General features: G+C 47.5%; 1 protein-coding gene across 8 annotated transcripts in view; it reads right to left on the bottom strand.

The window, feature by feature from the left end:
• Positions 1 to 2,994: 2,994 nt before the first annotated feature.
• NAA50 (N-alpha-acetyltransferase 50, NatE catalytic subunit) overlaps positions 2,995 to 25,056 on the bottom strand; it is a 36,701-nt gene continuing 14,639 nt past the window's right edge. For 3 of the 8 annotated variants that reach the window (XM_084835337.1, XM_084835334.1, XM_084835335.1), the window contains 3 exons: positions 23,611 to 23,730; positions 20,544 to 20,610; positions 3,001 to 6,462 (listed from right to left, as the gene is read on the bottom strand). In XM_084835337.1, the coding sequence (XP_084691463.1) occupies positions 6,282 to 6,462; positions 20,544 to 20,610; positions 23,611 to 23,730 (368 nt within the window). In that variant the 3' untranslated portion in view covers positions 3,001 to 6,281. Of the gene's footprint in view, positions 6,463 to 20,543; positions 20,611 to 23,610; positions 23,731 to 25,056 lie in introns of all 8 variants that reach the window. The other 5 variants (XM_084835340.1, XM_084835339.1, XM_084835338.1 and 2 more) reach the window with 2 other exon arrangements.

Genomic DNA, 25,056 nt, shown 5'->3' on the forward strand with positions numbered 1-25,056 from the left:
TTGACTGCTACAGCATCTTTCCAGACATTTTACATCTTTTTTTTTTACAAAAAAAAAATCCATGCAGAGGATAATAACAGAGCTCTCTCTCTCTGCACAGAGAAAAGGACCTGGATAGGGTTTGCAGGAGCAGGCTCCAGCAAGCCCCACCAGACTCATGCTGCTCCTTCCCACACAGCATCCTGATTGGAGCATGAGCAGCACAGGAAAGGACTCACTCAGAGTGGAGCGGGGGGGGATCCCCAGCTTTTGGAAATAAGCAAGGGATTCCCCTTTACACCCATTGCCCTCTGATGGGCGGGGCTTTGGAAGGGTGAGGAGCTTGGGAGGGCAGGGAGCCGCCTGCTGCCAGAGGTTGCCCTCCCCTGCTGTACACATTCTGGCTCACTACTGACCCCTTACCCTGTCATCCAAGGTCTTCAAGAATTCTCACACTCCTCCCTGCTCCAAAGCTCAACAGCATAACACAAGAAACTCCTTCTCCCCTCACTAGGACAGAGCAGGGAGAGCTTTTCAAGTTGTGCTCAGCATGGACTTTCACCAGGGTAACTTGGAAGAGCAAGGAAGTTGCTACTACATTACTTATGCAGAACCACAGCACCTCTGAAGTAACTGAATATTGAAGCCAAATATAAAGGAGACAAAAACCCTATTAGTAAGCTCAGGCAGGGAGGAAGACTCTGCACCCACTGGTCTTGCCATCACAGCCCCAGTGGCCCACCATCCACACACAAAGTTCTGAGTCACTGGGGAGCCCCACGTGTCAATCAGGCTTCCCGCTACAGACACGCCCCATCCCCTGCTAACATGTGGACATAGGAAAATGTTTGTACTGACCAGTACATAACCCATCAGAATGCTGATCTTCCACATGTACACCCCAGTCCAGAAAGCTTAACTCTGTTGTGATCTTCACCCTGGTTGGGGTCAGTAGGCTCATATCTTTGGACAGCCGGTTCTCATCTAACTGTTGAATCATCCCCTCAGTTTGCTGAAGATGTGGAACATCTTGACCACAAGATGGTTGATTTCCTTCGGATTTAGGAGTAGGATGCTTTGCCTGTGTGTTATGTGTGGAACCAAGAGCATTCTACAACATCCTAGCACAACACCATCATGCCGAGCATTAATTTCACTGGTCAAGAGAGGCTCTGACGTTCTATGGGATTCAAAGAACTTCTCTCATCTCTCCTTCAATAGAAACATGCAGCAGCTGTTGGTGGGTAGGTGAATTCTTTGGATGCCTGTGTTGGGCAAGAAGACCCACTTCACCAGTGATGTTATTGGATGCACACTAATATGTTCTAAATATCTAGGAGGCCCTGGATCATGATCAAATGAGGATGTCATCCTTGTATAGAAAAAATCCCTGAATGTAGGCGCACTAAGCTTGGTGAAGATCCTGGGTGCTGCTGTGAGACTGAAGGATAGTGCTCTGTATTGATAATGGCTGCGGCCCAATGCAATCTGAAGAAACCTCCTCTGTGGACATATGGGGTGTACAGTAGACTTCTGACAGATCGACAAAGGCCAGGAAGTCTTGGGGCTTGAGGGCTGCCATGATGGATCTCAGTGTCTCCATTTTGAAAGGTCTTTGCAGGAATTTGTTTAACTTTAAATTCAGAGTCATGTCTATTTTTCTCAGATATTATGAAAGAATATAGAATAGACCCCACAGTACCTTTATATCCAGAAGATGCTGAATAGATGCTAGCATGAGGGTTTCCCCCTGCCTTTAGACATTGGCAAAGCTTGGAATTGGACCCATGAGCTGTTGGAAAACTCCAGGCATACTGTGTGGCATCTCCCTGACCCATGTTTCTGTGGGGATCTTCTCCCAGCAACTTGCAGTTGTCAGGAGGCAGCTACCCATGAGATTATTTTCACTGGACATCTTATGCCAGTTGTTCTCTTGGGTCTTGCTTCTCTTCAAAGACAAAGAGGCTTCTGTGGAGGATGACTTGGGGTGCAACCACTTGGACTTGTACCTAGTGGATTTCTGGGGTCTGTTTGAATGCTTGAGCATCTAACAGGACAACCGAGGCTTGATTGTCTTTTCTTCCTTTTTTGCGGTTATAACAGCCTTCCTACCCCTGGTCTTGAACAGCACCACCATGAATCTCTTCAGGGTTGTTTCTACATTAGGGGTGGGAAAACTGACCCTCCAGATGTTGTTGGACTCCAACTTCCATAATCCCCAACCACTGGCCATGCTGGCTGGGGCTGATGAAAGTTGGGAGTCCCAAAATATCTGGATGGCCACAGGTTCCCAATCGTACTCTACATGCTTGACTAGATGAAGATGAGCTTCTGCTGGAAGAGTCAGATAAATAAGGGCTATGGTATCAAAATCTGTCTAATGTTGCCCCAGATCAGGATAGGGCAAAATAAATCTCCTGATTCTACTAATGGGGAAGGCAAGGAAGCAGAATCAGTCTTTTCTGGAAGCCTTCCTCTGACCAGGCCATGATTATTTAGGATAGTCTCTCCTTACTTGCATGTTACCATGTCAGACACCTTGCAGAGGTGGAGTGTGTCCATTTCTTCACCTCTGACAGAAGAAAGGAGACACAACAATTCAAGCTGCTTGCCTTACAGCCATACAGCTTTGCTGTCTGTCCTGCTCAGCACTCTCCAAAGAAATGATGAAAGAGAGGGCAGGTGCTGCTCGGAGTGAAATATGGCCCAGCTCTCAAGCCAAGTTGCAGGCTGTAGCCTTACCTCTGCCATCCTGCAGGTCAGGAAATGGCAAGAGGTCCCACCAATCTGCTCTGAGGTAGCGGCACACTGGCTCACACAGTCCTTAAGCTGCTGGCCTAAACTTGTGCACTCTGAAGAGCTCCACCAAACCCCTGCTTTCCTGACACGTCAGTTTCATCCATAACCTGGCCCTGTTCCTGTGTGGGAGTGGTAACCCCAAATAGCAGAGAATGTCCCAGTGCCTCTACCAGAGAACAAGAAAGGGAGGAGAAAACCAAAACCATAAGGCCAGGTCATGGACAATGTTACTGATACTGCACATTTATTCAGAACATTTCTAAAAATTAACTTTCAAGGATTTCAGAAAGACAAACATGCTCCTGATGTATATAAAGAAGCAGCATAAGATTTGCAAACAATTTGTTCCTCCCTGCAATTTCAAGGTATTGTTTCACATAAAGGTTTCCCCAAGGCATTTTATCGTGAAATGCCCCTTATTTACTCACTAACAGCTACAGTAACAGTCATGCCACAGGACACATAGAAAACTGGCTCCTATCTCTAAAATGAAGCTAGTCCAGCCTGCTACCCTGCTGTGAGCAGAAATGCTTGTCAGGAGAGCTTTACTCCAAGGGTAAAAGCCTTTTTTCAGTTATCCAAGGGAAACAGCGGGTTTCTTCCAAGGTCAAACCCTGTTCATATGACACACAGGCATTATCAGTGTGTTAACTCATTGCTATGTATACAGTGCATTAACTCATTCAAAACAAATCCTCATCACGACATTGGGATGGGGAGAGATTTTAGATAAATCCTGCAGATCAGACTGAAATTGAGTTTGTGCATAGCTGCTAACCAGAATCATAGGTGTAGGATATATGATTTTTTTGTTTGGTTCAAATTTACTAGACATCACAGGGCACCATGAAACGTTAATGAAAACGTAACTAGAATTTATTTCAGCTGTAGCAGTATGTCATCTTTAATGGACATATTTAACCATTAACTGAATCAAGTAATCCCAGCTACTTCGTGTATACAAAAATATTCCCCGCTTCCCTGCCATGTAAAGGATGTGTCCTGGGTCCTCCTTTCCTTTTTGTTGCATATCATGGCTACCTAAATACTGAAAGGTTTCTTCTGAAATTCAGCAGTTTTACAGTTTTGCTATCTGATGAGAAAGCCTATTGTGCTGGGTCTCTAAGTTTATCCAGCTATACAGGCTATGTAAATTATGTCACATACATGCTCCTTGTGAACTTCTACAAGAGGAGTGCCAACAATAATTTAAATGGAACTTCCCAACTAATTAACATAGTTGTACATATGCTGAACTGGAAGAGGACAGGAAGTTATGACAATACCACACAAAATATTAAAAACATCCATTTTAGGCAACTCCCGGCTTAACCATTTCAAAAGACAAAACATCCTTTTCCAAAACTGGCAAGTTTTGCAGCACACCAAGAGGGAAAAAAAACAGCCAAACTGCTGTACTTCAGTATGCTCAAGCTGAAGGAGCTAGGGATTAAATCCTGTGTTCTTTTTGAGCAAGAACCGCCACTGACTGGCATGACGGATAGGTCATGAAAAGTGGGGTTTTGATTTCCAATTTATTTTCCTTCCATCTCCTATAGAACATAGTTACTAGGGGAGGTTTACTACACAACGGGAACCCCAAGAAACATTGAGAAATACATTCACAGAATGACAGTGATTTTAAAAAATTGAAACAAAAGGTTTGGATTTTCTTGAAACCTAAAAAGGAAAGCTGCCTGTAAAACAAATTATTTGTAGATCAAGAGACACCATTCCAAATATCTACCCATTCAGTTCCAAAAAAAGAGGACACGCATTTCCCTTAGCACCAGAAGGCGGCTATGGCCAGATGTTGACTTGAGCTGTACATACATTCTCCAGTGTAGTACCTTCTCCTTCAAACTTCTTGCCTTATCTAATCAGGGAAGCAGTGTTGGCACTTGAGCTTTAGATGTACTTCAACATCTTTGTAAAAGGAAGACAAATTCTCAGGAACTACAATATAAAACTTTGCAAACTATGACCAGAGAAGCAGCACAAGAATCTTTCCAACACGAGGCTTCTTAAAGACAAGCTTAATGTTCTGGTCAAAAAAATTAACATGCAGTTATGCAGAAAGCCTGTACCTAAGCAATAAGGTACAATTCCCAAGTCCTCTGCAATTAAAGGCTGCATAATAATGTAAATTACTTGAGCTTTCCTAGTCTTAATCCCCTCAGTTCTCAATTCCACATCACAATGAAATTACAACATCCGCTAGAAAGATTACACTGAAACCACACCCCCACAAAGATTTTTCAAAGCAGAGAAGCGCAAAATACAACTTAAGTTCAAAAACAGGAAAGAAATACAATTTAATATTGATTTTAGGTGATAGGATAGGTATTCTCCCCTTCTCCCCAGGTATATTTCCCATATGAGGAGAAGAGTTGTAAAGTTAAACTGGAATTGTACTGAATGCTAGAAGCTCAAAATGCAATTGCAAATAAAAGCATAACAAAATACAAAGCAAGAGCTCAGTAAAGTAGGCTACAGTTCTTACATTACAATATTAGGAGAAAGCTAGTTATTTTTTGAATCCTCACAATACTCCCCCCAATAACCCACTGCCATCTGCTGTTCCACATCACTGCCTTTTCAGATGTGTGCCAAGTCTTCAGTAGGGTAGGAAAAAGGCAGTTTTAACCATCTTCTATTTTAGGGAGAATATAATCTCAGCAAGCAAACAGAGTCCAATCCAGCAGAGCCATTTCCAAAGCAAAGCTTCCTTCCTTCTCCTTCCTTCCTTCCTTCCTCTCTCTCTCTCTCTCTCTCTCTCTCTGCTAAAAAAATAAGTCACAAACTGATCTTCTTTAGCAATCTTAAATATCTGGTTCCTCCATTGTTGCCAGAGCCACTGGGTGTTCTGTTGCCAGTGCAATACCTATAATGAATGGGAGAAGAGTGGAAGATGGTACAGCCACTCGGAATCCTCAACTACACCACAGTCAAGGAACACAGTATCAGCTGGGTGCAAAACTGACAATGTTGACTGCTCAGCAAGATGCATTTTCATGTCAGCCACTTTGCCTCAATACAATGCAGCTCAAAAGCTGTGAACCAGCTACTAGACTGATGCATGTACATGTTCAAAAGGCAAACATGGCCAAAAAACGGATAAATTAAGTTCAAAGCTAGAGAGCAATAGCCTTCAAAAAAGTGTTTTAAAAGGAGTATGGTATTAGGAGGCTGGATGCAAGGTATTGCTTAAACTTTGCCCTTCAATGGGAATGTGGGGGGCTCACAGATACTGAAGAAAAGCCAACCTTTGGACGACTGACTGAAGGACCCCCAACTAGAACTGCATACTATTTCCATCCCAAAGAATGCAAAGTAGAGCTATAAAACGCAAACACACAATTTGACAATACTTGGGAAGTTATTAATTTGTTGGAAAGGATACAACACATATCAGGATAAGGGAAAAGCAAAACACACACACCAGGCCTCTCTTTCCTTATTTGGTGACAAGAAAGTGCAAGAAAGCGTTCATTGGGTTTTGTTCAGTTGTCAGACTTTTGCACATCTGTGTTCTGGCCAAGATAAGGGACTTTCAGATTTTTCTGTAGCACGTGAGCATCTGCTGGTTCTATCCTCTTGTAGTAGTTCTTCTTTGTCTCAATGATTTCAAATCCAAACTTCCTGTAGAAGTCAATTGCTGACTCATTACTAATCTGGACATGCCTGGGGAAGAAAGAGAAGCAAAGGGGAAAAGGATATTAGCTTCTTCTGAAGGCTGCAACTTGGATCTACATGCTAACAAGCTGTGTATCTGATGATCTGGGGAAAAAATAAGGGCACAGAAGAGATACAAATGTTGCCAAGATGGTGCCTAAACTGATATTTTCAGGAAGGGAGTCTGAGGAACAGAGGCACGAACAGAAGGCCATCCAATGCCTAACTCTGTTCCATGTTACCTTCCACTATCTAGCCAATATTGTCAGTTATATGCATTGATAGTCCTCACTAGAAAGGTAAGATTTCAGCTTTATCCTCAGACCACCACTAAGGCTTTGACACAAATATGCTCCATTGTGAGCATCGCCCACCTCTGGCAAGCATGAGGAGCGAAAAGCCTTCCTCCCAACCTCAAAGCTGTAGAGATGAATGGGGACAGTCCTGGCAGCTTTGTGGGTGGGGAGAGTCCTGGCAGCCAGTATTATCCCCATCCATCTCTGCAGCTTCAAAGTTGGGAGGAAGGCTTTTTGCACATCCCCACATCATCCTCAGTTCCAAGGTTGGATGAAAAAAGGGGGGGTTGAACCACACTCCCCACCTCCCTTTCCAGCAGGAGAGAGAGGAAGGGAGGGAGGAGGTGATTCCTGAAGCCCCCACTTCTCTTTTGTGTTGGAGAGAAGCACAAGGAAGGGGGAGATCCTTCAGGACAGCAGCTTTGAGCCCGTTCACTGAGCATCAGCTGAAGCCAGAATGTTTCCCTCCAGGCTTTCATGGAAGGGTGTGTGGGATTCCTTCCCTATTGGGTGGAAGCACCTGCCTTTCATCAGCCAGCAGTTGGGAGGAAACCGGCAATCAGTTTTTGGCTTGACAAGCAAAGCCAGCCAAAAACTGTAGACCCCTGCCACCACAAATGTGTGCAATAGGTGTGAAAATGATGTAAAACAGGGGTGGTGACCCCGTAAACCTCCAGATATTGGACTATAACTCCCAGCATTTCTGACCATTAGCCATTCTGGCTGGGGCTGATGGGAGTTGGAATCCAACCACTTCTTAATGGCCATAGGTTCACCACTCCTGATGTAAAAGAATACTAAGAGCATTCTAAGGCCTCCTGTGAGGCTTTGGCAAGGCACTTTGCAGATAAAATTGATCAGATTAGGTGTGTTACTCTGAACACTGTGGATACAGTTAGTGAGCAAGAGGCGGCCTGTGGCAAACCGGTTTTGTGGGATCGGTTCCAGCTTCTTCCTCCTGATGAAGTGGACAAGGTGCTTTCATCTGTAAGGCCGACCACCTGCTTACTTGATCCTTGCCCATCTTGGCTCATTATGAGCTGCAGAGAGAGAATGGGTGAGGGGATCAAGGCGGTGGTGAACGCCTCCCTTGAGGAGGGAGTGATGCCATCAGCCCTCAAGGAGGCAGTGATAAGACCGCTCTTAAAGAAGCCCTCCTTGGATCCTCAAGTTCTGAGCAACTTTCGCCCAGTCTCAAATCTGCCATTTTTGGGCAAGGTGATTGAGCGGGTGGTGGCGGTGCAGTTGAAGGCACACTTGGAAGAAACTGATTATCTAGACCCATTTCAGTCGGGCTTCAGGCCTGGGCATGGGACAGAAACGGCCTTGGTCGCCTTGGTGGATGATATGAGGAGGGCTCTGGATAGGGGTGAATGCTCCTTCCTTGTTCTCCTCGACCTCTCAGCGGCTTTTGATACCGTTGACCACGGTATCCTCCTGGACCGCCTGGAGGGGTTGGGCATTGGAGACACTGTATTGCAGTGGTTCCGGTCCTTCCTCTCCGGCAGGTACCAGAGGGTAGCACTGGGAGGTTTCGGACCTGTGGCCACTTACTTGTGGGGTGCCACAGGGTTCCATCCTCTCCCCGATGCTATTTAACATCTATGTGAAGCCACTGGGGGCTATCATCAGGAGGTTTGGGGTGCAGTGTCATCAATATGCGGATGACACGCAGCTCTACCTCTCATTCAAATCTTCACCAAGGTTGGCCGTAGAATCCCTGTCCAAATGTCTGGGGACGGTGAGTGGCTGGATGGGGAGGAATAAGCTGAAGCTCAACCCTGACAAGACCGAGGTACTTTTGGTGGGAGACAAGAGGAGGCTGGGGGATGTTGACCTGGTGTTGAATGGGGTACGGCTACCCTTGAAAGACCAGGTCCGCAGCCTGGGGGTCATTTTGGACTCCCAGCTGTCCATGGAGGCTCAGGTGTCAGCTGTGAGCCGGACAGCGCTGTATCAACTCCATCTGATACTGCGGCTGCGCCCCTTCCTTCCCGACCATCTGCTCCCATCGGTAGTACATGCCCTGGTCTCCTCTCGTTTAGACTACTGTAATGCGCTCTACGTGGGGTTACCCTTGAAGACGGTTCGGAAGCTGCAGCTGGTACAGAACGCGGCGGCTCGCCTGATTAAAGGCAGCCGCCGGCGAGATCACATCACTCCAGTGCTGAAGGAGTTGCACTGGTTACCAGTTGTTTTCCGGGCCAAATTCAAGGTGTTGGTTTTGACCTTTAAAACCCTATATGGTTCCAGCCCAGCCTATCTTAAGGAGCGCCTCCAGCAACACCAGACAGGCCGCTTAACAAGATCAGCCTCGGATGGCCTTCTCTCTGTCCCATCAGCCAGGACAGCTAGACTGGTGGGGACGAGGGAGAGGGCCTTCTCTGTGGTGGCCCCCACTCTGTGGAACTCCCTCCCTAGGGAACTCCGTCATGCCCCCTCTTTAATGAGCTTCCGTCGTGCATTAAAAACGTGGTTGTTCAGGCAGGCATTTGGGGTGGGTTAGGGTATTTTTTAAAAAAAAATTTATGGTAAAATTTTATTTTTTTAAATTGTTTATGGTGGGTTGTACATCGCCCAGAGTGGCTGGGTGACCAGTCAGATGGGCGATTAATAAATTTAATAAATAAATAAATAAATTTGGCCAAAATAAGCCACTCTGATAACCCACGGTCTGCAGTAAGAGTTATTTAACCCACTGGGGGTTATCATGTTAACTGGCACTCAGCGTGGCTTAGTCCGATCGCCTACACACTTGGCTGGCAAGAGCAGCCAAAACCACTGCAGCCACTCTGCTCGAACCTGCAGAGCCCTTTTTCCAAGATCTGACGAGCAGCCCAGGGACAACTGCAGCCAAACAAGCACAGCCTTCCCTGATACCATGATACAGTTACAAAATGACAGCTTTCCCCTAGTACAATGACAGCCTCATGTTATTGCACTACTCCACTACAGCAAAGTTACACAATGACAGGCTTCCCCTGATCGCTATTTGAAACTGCGCAACTTGGGAAATAGGGGAAAATAGAGGAATAGGGAAAGAACTGCTCATATTTCCATGAAGAAGCACAGTTCTGCAACAATCCACTACAGCACCTGGAGGCTCCCCATGAGGACCCCCCACCTGTGCAATTTCGGCTCATTCCAGCAAACTGGGAGTTATAGCTCTCACCTCCTTTTTGCTCCTCGGGTTGCTTTTCCATGAAGAAGCAAAATGGCTATGGGGGGGGGTATGCAATTGTGCTTTTGCGTAATTTTGCCTTAGCGCTAACGAGCTATAACGAACAGAAGTGGCTCTGCCACCAATGTCGGGGGGGTGTGTGAAATACACAGCTCCGCTATGCTGTCATCCATTTTGGACAATAAAAGAACCTATGCCAGCAATGGCGGGGGGGGGGGGGGATTCACAATTGAGGGTTTTGCCCAGGGCTTATTTATGCCACCCCTTTTTTGGTGCACATGGGATTTCTGCTCCTTTGTAATTGCACAGGGTTTTGATGGAGTGTCAGGTGCCTCCCAACTAGGGAAGGCTGTGTATGAAGTTTGGTCCCAATCCTGCAAACTTCAAGGATGTTAGAGCCACCACCCTCTTGTTGGGGTGATGCTGGAAGTGCTGAATTAAGCCCCTGTACTTAACTCCACACCTCCCCCCTTTCATTAGGATATTGTGGAAGGTTAAAACAGGCTGCTGCAATGTTGTCAATGGGTGAAGCAGTGCCACTGCTTGGGTGGGAGGACTGCAGCAGGACAGGGGGCAGAGGGATAATTCAGATTACACACAGTAGCTTAATACGCTATACACAGAGGTGGACTGGCTGAGTGGGTAAGTCATGTGGTTGATGCCTCCTTTACTCAAGGCAGAGTTCCAGCCTTTATTAAAATAAGCCCTCCCTGAACCTCATGAATATTGGGTAATTATCCGCCAGTCCCCAATATTCCATTTCTGGGCAAGATATTGGAGCGCGTGGTGGCCTCCCAACTCCAGAGATTCCTGGATGAGACAGATTATCTAGACCCATTTCAATTTGGCTTCAGACCTGCTTATGAAACAGAAACAGCTTTGGTCACCTTGGTGGATGATCCACTCTGGGAACTAGACACAGGGAGCGTGTCCCTGTTGGTCTGCTGGACCTCTCAGTGGCTTTCGATACCACTGATCATGGTATCCTTCTGGGCCGCCTCGCTGGGAGGGGACTTGGAGGCACTGTTTTACAGTGGATCCATTCCTTCTTGGAGGGGCAGACTCAGAAGGTGGTGCTGGTGGACTTCTGTTCGACTCCCTGGCCACTGGCTTGTGGAGTTCCTCAGAGTTCTGTTTTTGTCCCCCATACTATTTAACATATACATGAAACCATTGGGAGAGGTTGTCTGGAGTTTGGGGGTTCGATGTCACCAGTATGCTGATGACACCCAACTCTATTTTTCCTTTCCATCTAATTCCAAGGAAGCTGTTGTGGTGCTAAACCGGTATCTGTCGGCAGTAATGGACAGGATGAGGGCAAACAAATTAAAGCTTAATCCAGACAAGACAGAGGTGCTCCTGGTCAGTTGAAAGGTAGATCAGGGAATAGGGATTCAGTTTGTGCTGGAAGGGGTTACACTCCCCCTGAAGAAACAGGTTTGCAGCTTGGATGTACTTCTGGATTCAGCCCTGTGCCTCGACGCCCAGGCTTCAGCGGTGGCCAGGAGTGCATTTGCACAGTTAAAGCTAGTGCACCAGCTGCAACCTTGAGATGTCTGATTTGGCCACAGTGACACATGCCTTAGTTACATCCCATTTGGATTGCTGTACTCTGCGTGGGGCTGCCTCTGAAGAGTGCTCAGAAACTTCAAGCTGGTTCAAAGAGCTGCTGCCAGACTGCTGACTGGGGCTGGCTACAGGGAGCATACTACTCCCCTGATGAAACAGCTTCACTGGCTCCCAGTCTGTTTCCAGGCACAATTCAAAATGCTGGCCATGACCTATAAAGCCTATACAGCTTGGGTCCAGGTTATTTGAAAGACCGTATTCTCCCCGTATTCTCAGGGCACAAGCAGGCTTATGCTTGTGCTCTGAGATCTTCAGGGGAGGCCCTTCTCACAGTCCCGCCACCATCACAGGCTCGCCTGGTGGGGACGTGGGAGAGGGCCTTCTGGGTGGCTGCTTCAAGGCTCTGGAACTCCCTTCTCAGGGAGGCAAGAGTGGTACCCTCCTTGGTATATTTCTGCAGGCAGGCAAAAACTTTTTTGTTCTGGCAGGCCTTTGGGGGTAGATAGTCTGGACCTGTGAAAATACTATGGATTGATACTATTGCTTATGTTGTTGCTGTCTTTTAAAATTTTGATATTTTATACAATTTTAGTATTATTGATGATTTAATTATATTTTTAACTTTTGTATATTTCTATTTATATGTTTTAACTGTACTAGTTTTTAATGTTGTAAAGCCGCCTTGAGACCTAGTATTGGGGGAAAAGGTGGGATATAAATAAATATAAGAAGAAGAAGAAGCCTGGTCATGTGGCGGGGTGTCGTGAACTATTTAAAGAATAAGCTACTGCGAGTAGCTTATTAAGTCACCATGGCTTAAAGTGATGTCCGAACGCAGCAGATGTTACTAAGGCATGAATGACAATGGCTAGGACTGAAGATTTGATAGTGGTTTCTAGTTCTGATCCTCTACAATAAAAAAAATTCTGAATATTAGTGCAACTCTGTCAGTGTAATTCGGACTCTAGTTTTATAGCCTGTGAGCAGAATCCTGAGAACTATTAAATTTAGTTCTGTGCGCTAAAGGAGGATTTAGATTTGGGTTTTTTGCTTCATTACAAATTTTTTTTGAAGTTCCTGGGAGTTGTTAGTGATTGTTCAAGGAAAATCATGAAAATTTGCCCCATCCCCTAATTGAGCTGTCATTCCACATGATAGATGGTCTCATATTGAACAGAATTACTCTGATTCCAACTGATTTCAATGGAGCTTGTTTTCAGCACTTCTTTGTTTCAATGGAGTTTGTTTTCAGCACAGTCAACACTTTCCCCCCAATCTACACATTCTTCTCCAGTGACAAAAACTGGAGGAAAACGCATACAGAAAATTGCGAACATTGGGGGGAAATGCATACAAAGATGCATATGAATGTTTGTGCAGACTTGTTAAAAAATTGTAAACTGATGCAGAAATGGGACAGAATGAACTTGAGCTGAAAAAATGTGATTGTTATAGAAAGCAAAACAGAGATTCATCAATCCCTACAAGACAGCGACGTATTTTAAATCATAAAAGTTGCTCCCCCGCTTCTTTCAGCATCTTAATATCCCGTCCTGTCCCCCGTCAAGAAACAGAAATTCTTTACTCACAGGTGAATTTCTGTTCTTATCGAGTGAAGGAGGCCAGCCAGTATGGGGAAGGCCCCACCTCTGGGGTTGGGAAGGCAGTCTCCGAGTTGAACTTCCGGAGGAGGCGGGGCCTTCCCCATGCTCGCCAGCTGAGCCTTCCAAGTCGTTGAAACTCCTTAGAAACCATCGGTCATGACAGTCTTCACTTGTGTACCTTGACTGACTACCAGGCTGAGAAAGCAACAGTAGTGAAGTCTGCCTAGCCTAAGAGTTACCTAGGAGGAGGCCAGCCCGGGCAGGCCTGGCTGGCCTCCTTCACTCGATGAGAACAGAAATTCACCGGTGAGTAAAGAAATTCCATTTCTCCCACCAAGTGCAGGAGGCCAGCCAGTATAGGGATGTGAAAAAGCAGTTCATCCCCAGGTGGGCCAACAAACCCTTAGGCCGGCCCCCTCCTAGGGTTATAGAACCCTCTGGAGGACCCTCCTGCTGAAGGCACCCTCGGCAGAGGCAAAAAGGTTGAGTTTGTAGTGATGTGTAAATGTATGCACAGATGACCACATGGCCGCCCTGCAGATCTCTTCTAGCAGAGCCCTTCCACAGAAGGCTGCTGATGTGGCCATCCCGCTAACCAAGTGGGTCAATATTCCCTCTGGGACTGTTAGGGTGCTGGAGGTGTAAGACGGCATGATGCACTCATGTAGCCAGAGTGCCAGAGAGGCTACTGACACCTTCTTGCCTATGGAGGATGGTCTGAAGGAAACAAATAGGTGATGTGTTGCCTATGGGGCTTGGTCCTATCTAGATAGAACTTGAAGGCCCATCTAGCATCTAAGGTATGCCATTCCCTCTCCTGGGGGTTGGAAGGGTGAGGGCATAAGGAGGGGATGATAAGCTCTTGGGCTCTGTGGAAATCTGAGTTGACCTTGGGGATAAAGGTCGGGTCTGGGCAGAGGACCACTTTGTTCCTGTGAAAAATGCACAGTTCTTTCTCTGCCGAAACAGCCCCCAGCTCAGAGACTCTTTTAGCGGACATGATGGCTAGAAAGAAAATTGTTTTGAGCGTCAGGAGGGTGGCAGCTTCTAGGGGTTTGAATGGAGCTTTGGACAGTGCTCTGAGGAAAGCACTGAGGCTCCACGTGGGGAACCTTCTCACTGGGGGAGGATTGATCATTGAGGCCACCCTGAGGAATCTCTTAATGTGGGAGTGAGTCCCTAGCCCACCCACCCCCACCTAACTCTCCTAGTATGGACCCCAAGGCAGAAATCTGTCTTTTTAGGGTGTTTGTTTTGAGGCCTGCTGACAGGCCGTCCTAGAGAAACTCCGTGATATCGCCTATGTTAGTGGCTAAGGGGTCCCTCCTTGTTGACTGGGCCCATTTTAGGAAGGCCCTCCAGGTATGTTTGTGCGATTCGTTAGTAGAAAACCTCCTGGAGGCCAGGAGGGTGGCAACCACCTTTAATTAGTAGATCCAGTCCCCTAGCAGTTTCCACTTAACCTCCAGGCAGTTAGTTTCAGGAAACTGGGTCTTGGTGCGTGATTGGTCCTTAAGTCAGCAGGTTGTGCCAGGGCAACCGGGGCAGCAGTTTGTCTGTGGATAGGTTTATAAGATTGGCATACCATGGTCTCCTTGGCCAATTGGGTGCTATCAGGATTAGTTCCGCCCTTTGGTCCCTCAACTTCCGGATCACCTTCGGGATGAGGGGCAAGGGAGGGAAGGAGTAGAGAAGACCCCCGGGCCATGTGCTGGTTAGGGCGCCAGTGAATTCAGCACCTCTTGTAAGGTAGTGGGTGGCAAACCTGGGGAGCTTGGCGTTCCGCTGGGAGGCGAAGAGGTCGATGCAGGGCGGGCCTAACTGGCTCGTCAGCCAGCTGAATGAGTCCGGGTAGAGGGACCATTCCCCTGCATCTAGGGATGTCCCGCTGAGCCAGTCAGCCTGGATGGTCAACGCGCCTTTTAGGTGCTCTGCCCTGATGAAGCGGAGGTGCTTTTGGGCCCACCTGAATAGCATCATGGCTTCCTTCTGAAGGGATTTGGACTGAGTCCCTCCTTGTTTGTTCATGTATGCCTTCGCTACTATACTATCTGTTCTGATTAGAACATCTTGTGGTTCCAGCTATGTGGCTAGGTGTCTCAGTGCCAGACAGATGGCCCTCAGTTCCAGTAGATTGATGCTGAGGTGAGATTTCTCCTTGGTTCACAGGCCCTGGCCAGGATGGTCCCTGCAGACAGTGCCCCATCCTGTGAGGCAAGCATCTGTGGTTAGAGTGGTGAATGTTGGGGCTGGATGGGGACACCCTCCACAAGGTTGGGTGGGTGTGACCACCAGGCCAGGGAGCAAGAGACTTCCGCTGGGATTGTCACCGCTGGGTTGAGGTTGGATGCTATTTCCGTCTGGAAGGCCAGGAGGGATTACTCTAGGGGCCTTGCGTGGAATCTTGCCCACTGGATGGTCTCTTGGCATGAAATCATCATGCCCAGCAGCTTTGCCAGTTCTCTGAGGTGGAACTTCTTTTTGGTCTGGATCTGGGCCACCAACATACTGTGGTCTGCCTGTCCGGTGCATAAGAGTCATGGTGTCCTTGGTTGTGTCCAAGGTCACACCTAGGTGGAGCAGGGACTGTGAGGGTGACAGGGAGATCGTCTTCTCACTGATGACGAACCCCAGGGACTGTAGGGTTGAAAGGGTGTCACTGGTGTCCTGCATGCATTGTTCCCATGATGGGGAACGGATTAGAATATCATCCAAATAGGAGTATAGATGGATTCACTTTGACCTCAGGTGGGCCACTGGGGCCAGGAGGATCTTTGTGAACACTCTTGGAGCTGTGCCTAGGCCGAAAAGAAGAGCCTTGAATAGGAATTGCTTTCTTCCATAGCTGAAGCATAGGAACTTGCGGTGAGAAGGTCGGATGGGGATGTGTAGGTAGACCTCTGACAGGTCCACTGATGTTGGACTCCCCTCTTCGGAGGCTCTCCTTTATGGACCTGAGCATCTCCATTCAGAACTTCTGTTTCCTCAGGCAGCGGTTGAGCCACTTTAAGTCCAGAATGGGTCTGGTCCCCCTGTTCCTCTTTGGGACTGTGAAGAAGAGGGAGAAGATACCCTGACCCCTCTCTTTCTGTGGCACCTTCTCAATAGCTTAGCTCTGACATAGGTGTTGTATTGCTCCTACAGTCCTCAAATGTCCAGCTGGGCCCTTTCAATGTGGAGAGCTGAGGAAGCGTTCCCTGGGTGGCCCCTGGAGCTCTATGGAGTAGCCCTCTTCCACCGTTTCTAAAATCCAGCTGTCCCAGCAGATTCACCTCCAGGCATTTGAGAAGTTCCACAATGCCCCCTCCCTGGGGGAGATTACGAGTCATGCTGTACTAAGATTCTTGCCTTGCCAGGGGGACGGGGGGTCCTCTGTGGGTGCCCAGCTTGGCCCTGGCATCATGTTGTCGCTTGGGTTTTCCCTCTCTGGGTACATAGGTGGAGGGGAAGGGATGAAAGGGCTTGGGCTTTGCCTGGTAGCGCTTTGTTTCCTTCTTTGCTGGATTCGGCAAAGCTTTCTTCTTATCCTTTGTCTCCGCCAGGAGTTTGTCCAAGGCCTCACTGAACAGGAGCTTACCTGAGAAGGGAACGCTCACCAGATTGGATTTAGTTTTGGCATCTACTCCTCAGTTGCACAGCCAGATGTTCCTTCCAGCCACAACATTAGCTGCTGTTGCTTTTGCTCCCAGCTGGAAGGAGCCTAGTGAGGCATCAGCTAGGAATGACGCTACCATCGCTGTATCTTGAATGATTTTGTGAGCCTACTTCCCTAGGTCTCTGCCGTGGAGCAGTCCATTTGCCATCATGAAGATGCCCTCGGCGATGATAGTTAATGTGGTTGCTGCTCACATGGACGTGGCTGAGGCCTCGAAGCTTCTGCGGAGTGCTGCCTCAGCCCTTCAGTCATGCTGGTCTGATGGGAGCCTGTGTTGTTCTGAGGTCAGAAGAGCCTTGGAACTGAGAGCTGCGACGGGTTCGTCTACTCTCAGGGTGACTAGGTCCTGCATGGCATCTTCTTGCAGGTGGTAGAATCTTCTCACAGTGGTGGTGGAGTGTCTTAGATCTGGTTGGACTAAACCCCTCCTTGCGCGGTATCACTTCTAGGCTCAGTGGGAGTGGCAGTCAGTTGGGGGGGGGGCGATGGGAAGGCCGCCACTGCCCTCTTTGCCTGACCTGGGCAGGGGAGTGTTGCGGTCTCTTCTTGGTCAGTAAGCTCCAGGATGTTGAGGCATCTAGGGATCATCTTAGTACAGGCCTCCGAAGGGAAAAGACGGCCTGGGGGGGGGCTTCTCCTCGGCCATGTCTCCCTCTGAGGGGTCACCCTCCTCAGAATCTGTCAAGCTTGCTCTGGGGGAAGGGGATCTGGACCTTTGGGAGTCAGAGCGGTAGGCAGGGGACGAGGAAAGGGATCTATCCCTCCCCCTCTCCCTCTGTCTCCTCACCTTCTTTTTTTGGTTAGAGGGTGACGAGGATTTGGTGCACTTCCTCCCAGAGCAGCCCCTGTTTGAGGTGGATTGGGATCTGCCCAAGGCATCCCTCCTCCCAGCCCCACCTGCTCCTCCTGGAGTGGGAGCGGGGGGGTGGGGAGGCTACGTCCCTGTCTGGAGCGTGACCGGCTGCGCTGATTGTCCACGGAGCTGTAGCCAGACGAGTGCAAGTGGGTGTGCCGTCTACGTCGGGCCCTTTCCCTGGATGTGCTCCTGCGGGAGCACTCTTTGTGCCCGGTCCCCTTTTGGGGGGAGCCCTTAAACCTGATTTGGTGGATGGCCTCCTCTAGGAGCTGTAGCATGGACCTTTTCCCCTTCTGGAGCTGGGGTGGGGGTTGGCCCTCTGGGTTGGGCCTACAGCCATGTTCTGAGCCCTCTGTTCCAGGGATGAAGAGAGAAGGGGGCTACAGTCCTCCATTTTCCGCCCTTTCTTGGGCTCCCAATGGGGAGGGGTGACTCTTCAGCCCAGGCCCTGAGCAGATTGTGTCTGGGTGGGGTGGGGAAGAGGGAGCTGTTCAGGTTCGCTGTTCCCACCTGGACTCACCCTCTCCACGTTGCTCCTGCTCTCCATTGAAGGAAGGCAGGCAACAGAAGCTGCCACCGACCCTTGCAGGCTCCACCGCTAGGGCAGGCCTTGCTCTCATGCGCCCACGTGGTTGTCAGCGGGGAGGGCCAGTGGCACCACAAGGGACCTCAGTCCTGCAGTCCAGAGCTCCCTCTGCTCTCGCGGGGGAGAAACCAGAGTGCTGGGGCTTCCTTGGTGCCTGTGCGACAGCGGTAAGAAGCCCTGGGGGGGTCTGTTTCCTTCTCCCTACAGCGAGTTGGCCCTCTGTGTGCCAGAGGAGCGGTCAGCTCCCCCACAACGTGACCAAAGATCACCTCTCTTCTTTCTTCTCTTTTTTTGTTTGTTTGTTTGCTACTCTCACTGCTCAAGAGCCTCGGAGAAAGCTGCCTCCCACCATGAGGCAGGAAGTCAAACTGGCAAGCATGGGGGAGGCCCTGCCTCCTCCAGAAGTTGGAGACTGCCTTCTCAGCACCAGAAGTGGGGCCTTCCCCATACTGGCTGGCCTCCTGCACTTGGTGGGAAAAAGACAGTGTGGGCATGCTGGGTAGTAAGAATGTGGTGGGGCTAGTAACATTCACAGACAAGTTTACAATGTCAGATCTACATGCATAGATATATGCTCTAGACCTTTTAAATAAATGGACAGACATTTATTCATAGGTTTAGCCTATAACAGATCGGGTTTGCACATCACTTTAAGACATGGTGGTTTATAAGCTACTCAGAGTACCTTGTAAGCTACTATATCCCCCACATGATCAGACAAATAAGCTACTGTGTGTAGCGTTTTTACCCCACCTTTCTCCCTCTACAGTCCTCCCGCTCAGCCAGTATGGTATCCCAGCTTCCTTTGCGCTGGATACCACTCCCCACCCTTGTACCACAATTCCTCTCTCTGAGCCTCCCAAAGGAGTGAAAACCCCGTCTGCACCAGAAAGGTTGTGGCGTCTATAAACCTTTGGAAGTTTTCAGGATCAGAACAAAACTTCACATACAGCTTCCCCTAGTAGGGAGGCACTCAATGCTCCATCAAAATCCTGCATCCCTTCCCCCCACCTATTCCTTTCATTTCCCCCAGTGGCAGTAATGCACTTTTTACAGTTTTACTTTGCACTATGTTGCAGTATCGCAATAGTGCTATTTTGCAGTTGTGCAATTCCACACTTGCAAGATAGGGCATTTGGCGCTATACAGAGCAGCATTTGCCCTATGTTGCAATAGCGCTGTAGTGCTATTCCGCTGTTGCACAATTGGAAGATAGGGAAATTTGCGCTATACAGAGGAGCTGTCCTTTTACTTTGCACTAAGTCGCATTAGTGTGCTACCGCTATTCTGCTGTTGCGCACTTGGGAGATAGGATGATTGGGACTATATAGAGCCACTTTCTTTTTTACTTTGCACTATGTCACAGTAGCACAGTTGCGCTACTTCGGTGTGTGGGGGGGTTAGAGCTTTTGTTGCTGGCTATCTGCACCTGGCTACTAGGCAGATCTCAGAAACAGAGATCTGCCCAGAACAGAGCAGCAGTGTTTTTGACTGCTCTTGCCAAGGGACTCTGTAGGCGATCTTTAAGCCACTGTGGAGCACCAAACGACACAATAAGCCATAGTTGTTTAAATAAACCTCACTGTAGACCATGGCTTATCAGAGTGGCTTATTTCGGCTTAAAAAGCCACCCTCGCAGATGACATGATAAGCTTTGGTGGATTATAGCTACCACGATTAACTTAGAAACCACCATGGCCTATCGTGACGTGCGAACCCAGTCAGAGTTGAGCAGACAACTATTATAGAGTTGATCAAGGAACACAAAAATTAAGAAGAACGAACAATCCAGATGCAGTACTAACCAAATAAGATAAGGGCATTGCTTATCCAAGGAGTAACATGCCTATTATTAAAAACATTTTAACCCCTCTCTTCAGCCAAAAAGGCTCCCAGAGCCTCTTACATATGATCAATAAAACTGAGAGTCCCTAACTGCAGGCTTACTATGTAAATGACACGACACAAAGGGAAAAAGGGATAGGGAGGGAAGAGGGAAAAAGTAAATTCAGGCATCAATTCTTAGAATTAAATAGTAGTTCTTATAATGATCAGCTGAAACAGCTTGAAATGTATACGCCTCAGCGTATAATGGTTTACATTTGTACTGAATAGTAATGCTCATATATTTGGAGACTATATTACCCCACAGCAAACTGTGGTATTTGACAGTAAAAATGTAGTATCTGAAGTGCCTTAGTGCCATGAAAGCCACAAGACTTGAACAGCATTTTCATTTAGATCACACTAGCAGTGCTAAGCAGAATTAAAAAGGCACACAACTGATCTCTTCCCTTTAGGAGTTCTACGATATCTAAGAAGAAAGCAGCAATATTTACTTACAGATAGATATTGTCAAAAGTGCCATCTTTTTCACAGATGTTTAACACATGATTCAACATTTTAGTTCCTGTAAAGGAATCAAGACAAAGGGGAACAAAGTTATTCCCGATCTTTCCATGGAAGATCACCACAACACATCCCAAAATCAATGCTACTGAGCTCTGAAATCAGAAAATTAACTCCAACACAGAAGATTATGCTTATTATTTCAGACAAAAAGTGTATGTAGTTTCTAGCCAACAGTATCACATATTTTAAAACCCTTTAAAGTATTGCCTTTATTTGTAAAGAGGCAGTAATTTAAGAGTAATCAGAATAATGAAACTCAATCACTATTTGTTCCTATTTTGAAGATTTAGTCCTGACGTGGCACATGAGCAGCTCAATGTGCAGAGAGTACACTTGATTTAGTACACTGTTCCGCAGAAAGTGTGTTTGGGGTCCAAAATTTCACAGCACTACTGATCATTAGCTGATCAGATTTGGACTGCAGGCTGCTTCAAACCTCTGTGGGGAATGGGGACCAGTTCTGATAGCCTCTGGAGACTTGTAGATCTGGAGGGTATCCTGATGCATCTAGGGGATTTTCCTGCAGATTTGGCTGGCGTTTCTGACAATGCCCTAGTTGACTCTGGGAATCAGGAGATGACTGATGGCTGTGAATACAATCACTTCCAAATATCCTTGTGTTATAGGATAGTGTTATCTCAGCTCATTGGTATTCCAAGGAGCTGAGCATGATGGAACATCCAGAGTGCAGATAGTGGAAGACTCTAGACCAGGGGTGTTGAACTTTTCAGCCCAAAGGATCAATTTAATTTTGGAGAAACTCTTGAGGGCCATATTCCAGTGGCGGGTGGGGTCAAAGGAAAAAAACAGCAGCACATTTTAGCTTAAAAACCCACACAAAAGCCAGCAAACCAGCACAGGACTGGCTGCCTGGGGAAAGGAACTGGGGCCAGGGGAAAGGGGTGTGGCCACTTGGCAAACCCCAGAGGGCAGGACTGAGACCCTATCTAACTGAGGATCAATGCCACTGCTCTAGACAAATGCTACTGAACACGGTTTAGAGCCTGTCTGTGGTGGTGATGGCAGTGAAAAAATACTTCTCTCCAGCACCACTGTGTCTGCACAATGTTGGCCAACAAAGTTTTTTGGGGTGGTTAGCAACCTGTTCAACACAGTACCAGTAGGTCAACACGGTGAACCTTCAAAGGCCAGTTGTGACCAATCTGCACTACATTTTGTAGACAAAAATCACACACATGCATTCTGACTTAGATGCCAGAGTTTTAACAGAATCGAAAGATGGATATAGCCAGTACCTGGTCCTGCTATGGATGCTTTTCAGCTAGTACAGCCTGAAGATGTGGCTGAGACTAACTCTGGATCCCTGCCAGTTATGGCTTGTGAAATCTGCCAGGCTGGGCAGACTGTGTGTGTTTTGGAAGTGGTGAATGCCTCACTAAAGAATGGGGTTGTCTCAACTGTTTTTTTAAAAAGGCAGTGATGAAGCCACTTCTGAAAAAGCAAAGTTTAGATTCTATGGCTTTGGAAAACTGTCACCCGGTCTCCAATGTACCATTCTTAAGCAAGGTCCTAGAACGAGTGGTGGCTCATCAACTCCAGTTAGCTTTGGAGGACTCTGATTATTTAGATCTATTCCAATCTGGGTTTCAGCCTGAGTTTAGGGCAGAATCTGCCTTGGTGGATGACTAATGCCAGGGAATAGATGTGCGGAATGCAACCCTAATAATTCTCCTGGACCTCACAGTGGCTTGTGATATCATGAACCATGGTATTTTTCTGAACTGTCTTTCCAGGTTTGAACTTGAGGGCATTGTGTTACCATGGTTCCTGTCCTACCTGGAAAGAAGGATTCAGAACATGGTGCTGGGAGACTTCATGGCCACTAATTTTGGGGGTGCCTCAAGACCCCATCTTGTCTACTATGCTTTTAATCATTTACACAAAACCGAGTGAAGTCATCTGGAGGTTTAGGCTAAAATGTTATCAGTTTGTGGATGAGATGTAGCTTTATATCTCATTTTCATCTTCTAATCCCAAGGACATGGTGGAAATCTTCGTGTCTTGGGGTAGTTTTGGGATGGATGAGGACGAACAAGTTGAAGCTTAATCGGGGAACTATTCTGAGATGGATGGAGATGCGTAACTGACTCTGATTCGGGTTGCATTCCTCCTAAACAGCCAGGTACACACTTTGAGAATTATCCTGGTCTCAGCGCTTACCATGGGGGTGCAGGTGGCATAGGTGGCCAGGAGTGGTTTTTACCAAGTTTGGCTGATTTGCCAGCTGCAGCCTTATCCAGAAAAAGCTGAACTTGTCACAGTAAAAAATGCCCTGGTTATATCCAGGCTTGATTACTGTAAAGTGCTTTAAATCGGACTGCCCTTAAAGACAGCCCGGAAATTAAAATTCGTGCAGAATGTAGGTAGCTTATTTCCCGCTCCACATGTGTCTGTTGTGTGGCCAGGAGAATTACCATAATTGCTAATCCCCCTGGCATGCACAGAGGGGTAAATAAGCCACTGTGGCTTATTTCCCCCTCCATGATCGTGTGAACTGGACCATTGGCTGCCTATTAATTTCCAGATAAGGTGTTGGTATTAGCTTTTAAGGCCCTAACTATTTTGGAGGAGGTTATTTGAAGGACCTCCTGCACCTTCCCAAGCTTTAAGCATCTGAGGCTCTGGTCCACCAGTGAGAGCTGTGAGATTGCCAAGTATCAGAGACAGGGCCTTTTCTGTTGTGGCCCCACATCTATGGAATGTCCTCCCCTGGGAAGTGCATATGGCCCCCTCTTTCACCCTTTATGAGGATTTTAATTTATTTCAGCCTGATTTTGTATTTTGTAATCTAAGTTGTTTTCTGCTTTGTGAGTGCCTTTATCCTGAAAAGTAGATACATCTATTAAAATAAAAGACATCTATTAAAATAAAATAAATATGTGTTCTCTTAGAAATGAGTGCCAACTTTTGTTTTTGTAAGTCTTAGCCATGTGCTCCATACCCAAGAGCCATCTGACCATTCGCAAGACAGCCTTACCTATTCCCAACCTTCGGTAAGGGGCCAGACATCCAAGCGTCATGATGTACAGTCTTTTCTGATTCTGAGAATGATCTACTCTACAGCACACTGCACCCACTGCAATATCATTGAAATAGGCTGCCAAAAAGAGGGGTGGGAAGAAGGACATGAAGAAAGCATATTTATTTTGATTTCTTATCCACCATATTCCTAGTGTTTGGGGCAGATATAAATGTAAGAATACTGTATATTTAAATCAGTAAAGGCACAATCCTATGGACATAGCTGTCAGCCTCCAAACTCAGAGGCTGATGACTATCCAATGCAGGATCCTCGCCTCCATGTTCCAGGTGCCCTGCATTTTTGGTTAGTCGGGCGATTTTGCCTATCTAGCCGGGAGCTTCGGAGCAGGGGAGGCCTCCCGGTGCATAGGAAGCTGCATAATGTGGCTCAACAACCTCCTCCGCTCCATGCCCCTGGGACTGCCCCCTTTTCCCCACCTCCGCACTCAGTTTCTGAGTGTGGAGATGTAGCCAGAGCGGAGAGATCCACGCCGGCTACAAGGGGGAGGGGACTGTGGTTTCTGGAAACCGAAAAATCCTATGGCCCTCTAGACAGTGGCCACAGGATTGTTCCCTAAGACACATTCCCGTGTTAAACATGTAACAATAAAAGTGATCCCTAATTCCACACATTAAAAGCAGGTCAAACAATTCTCATTGAAGCAGTAATCTGTGCCAGGCTAGGGGGGCTCATCCGAAAAGAAAATAATAATAATCCTGCACACAGAAAGCTAGCATGTCAGGGAAAAGGCTAGCGTAAAACCCTTTTCCCTGGCAATGGCAGTTTTTTATGTGCATGGAATATTCTGTATGAAGGAGCATTCAATCACATTAGTCATGTGCAGCCTGAAGAGATAAAACCAAGACAAGTGTACAACCTCAGTAAGAACTAGGCCTTAGAACACTTCTGGAAAACATTCAAGCATACATTTGATGAGCAATTATTGCCTTCAGTTCTACTCACCACCCTTTGACAAGGGCAGCAAGAAGAGCACGAGCCTTCCACTCGTAACTTGGAGCAGGAGAGAAGGAGGCGATCATCCACACAGGCGGTCTCAGTGCCATGATGGAGGAAGTTCTCTCTACCTGCCCTCCAGCTCTAAGCCACTAAGTGCCCCTGCTGCCCACCACTAAAACAAGCCTCAACCTTTCCCTCCAGTTGTGGAGGGGAAATTGGGACTGGCCATTTTGGTGGCAGAGAGCCAAGGCAGAACACCTCAGCCAGCCCACCAGCCCCAGGACAAGTTCCTGCTACCCTCCCCCAGCTCCAAAAGCCTGGAGCTAAAGAGTAGAGCAGGGGACTGTCCCTGACCGCCTGTGGAGATGACTGCAAGGTCAGGGACTATGACTGCAATCCTATGCACACTTCCCTGGGAGTAAGACCTGAGTTCAACAGGATTTA

The sequence above is a fragment of the Heloderma suspectum genome, chromosome 2 (genome assembly GCF_057233095.1).
Source record: "Heloderma suspectum isolate Gila_16-S chromosome 2, 16-S_ref, whole genome shotgun sequence".
Classification (NCBI taxonomy): domain Eukaryota; kingdom Metazoa; phylum Chordata; class Lepidosauria; order Squamata; family Helodermatidae; genus Heloderma; species Heloderma suspectum.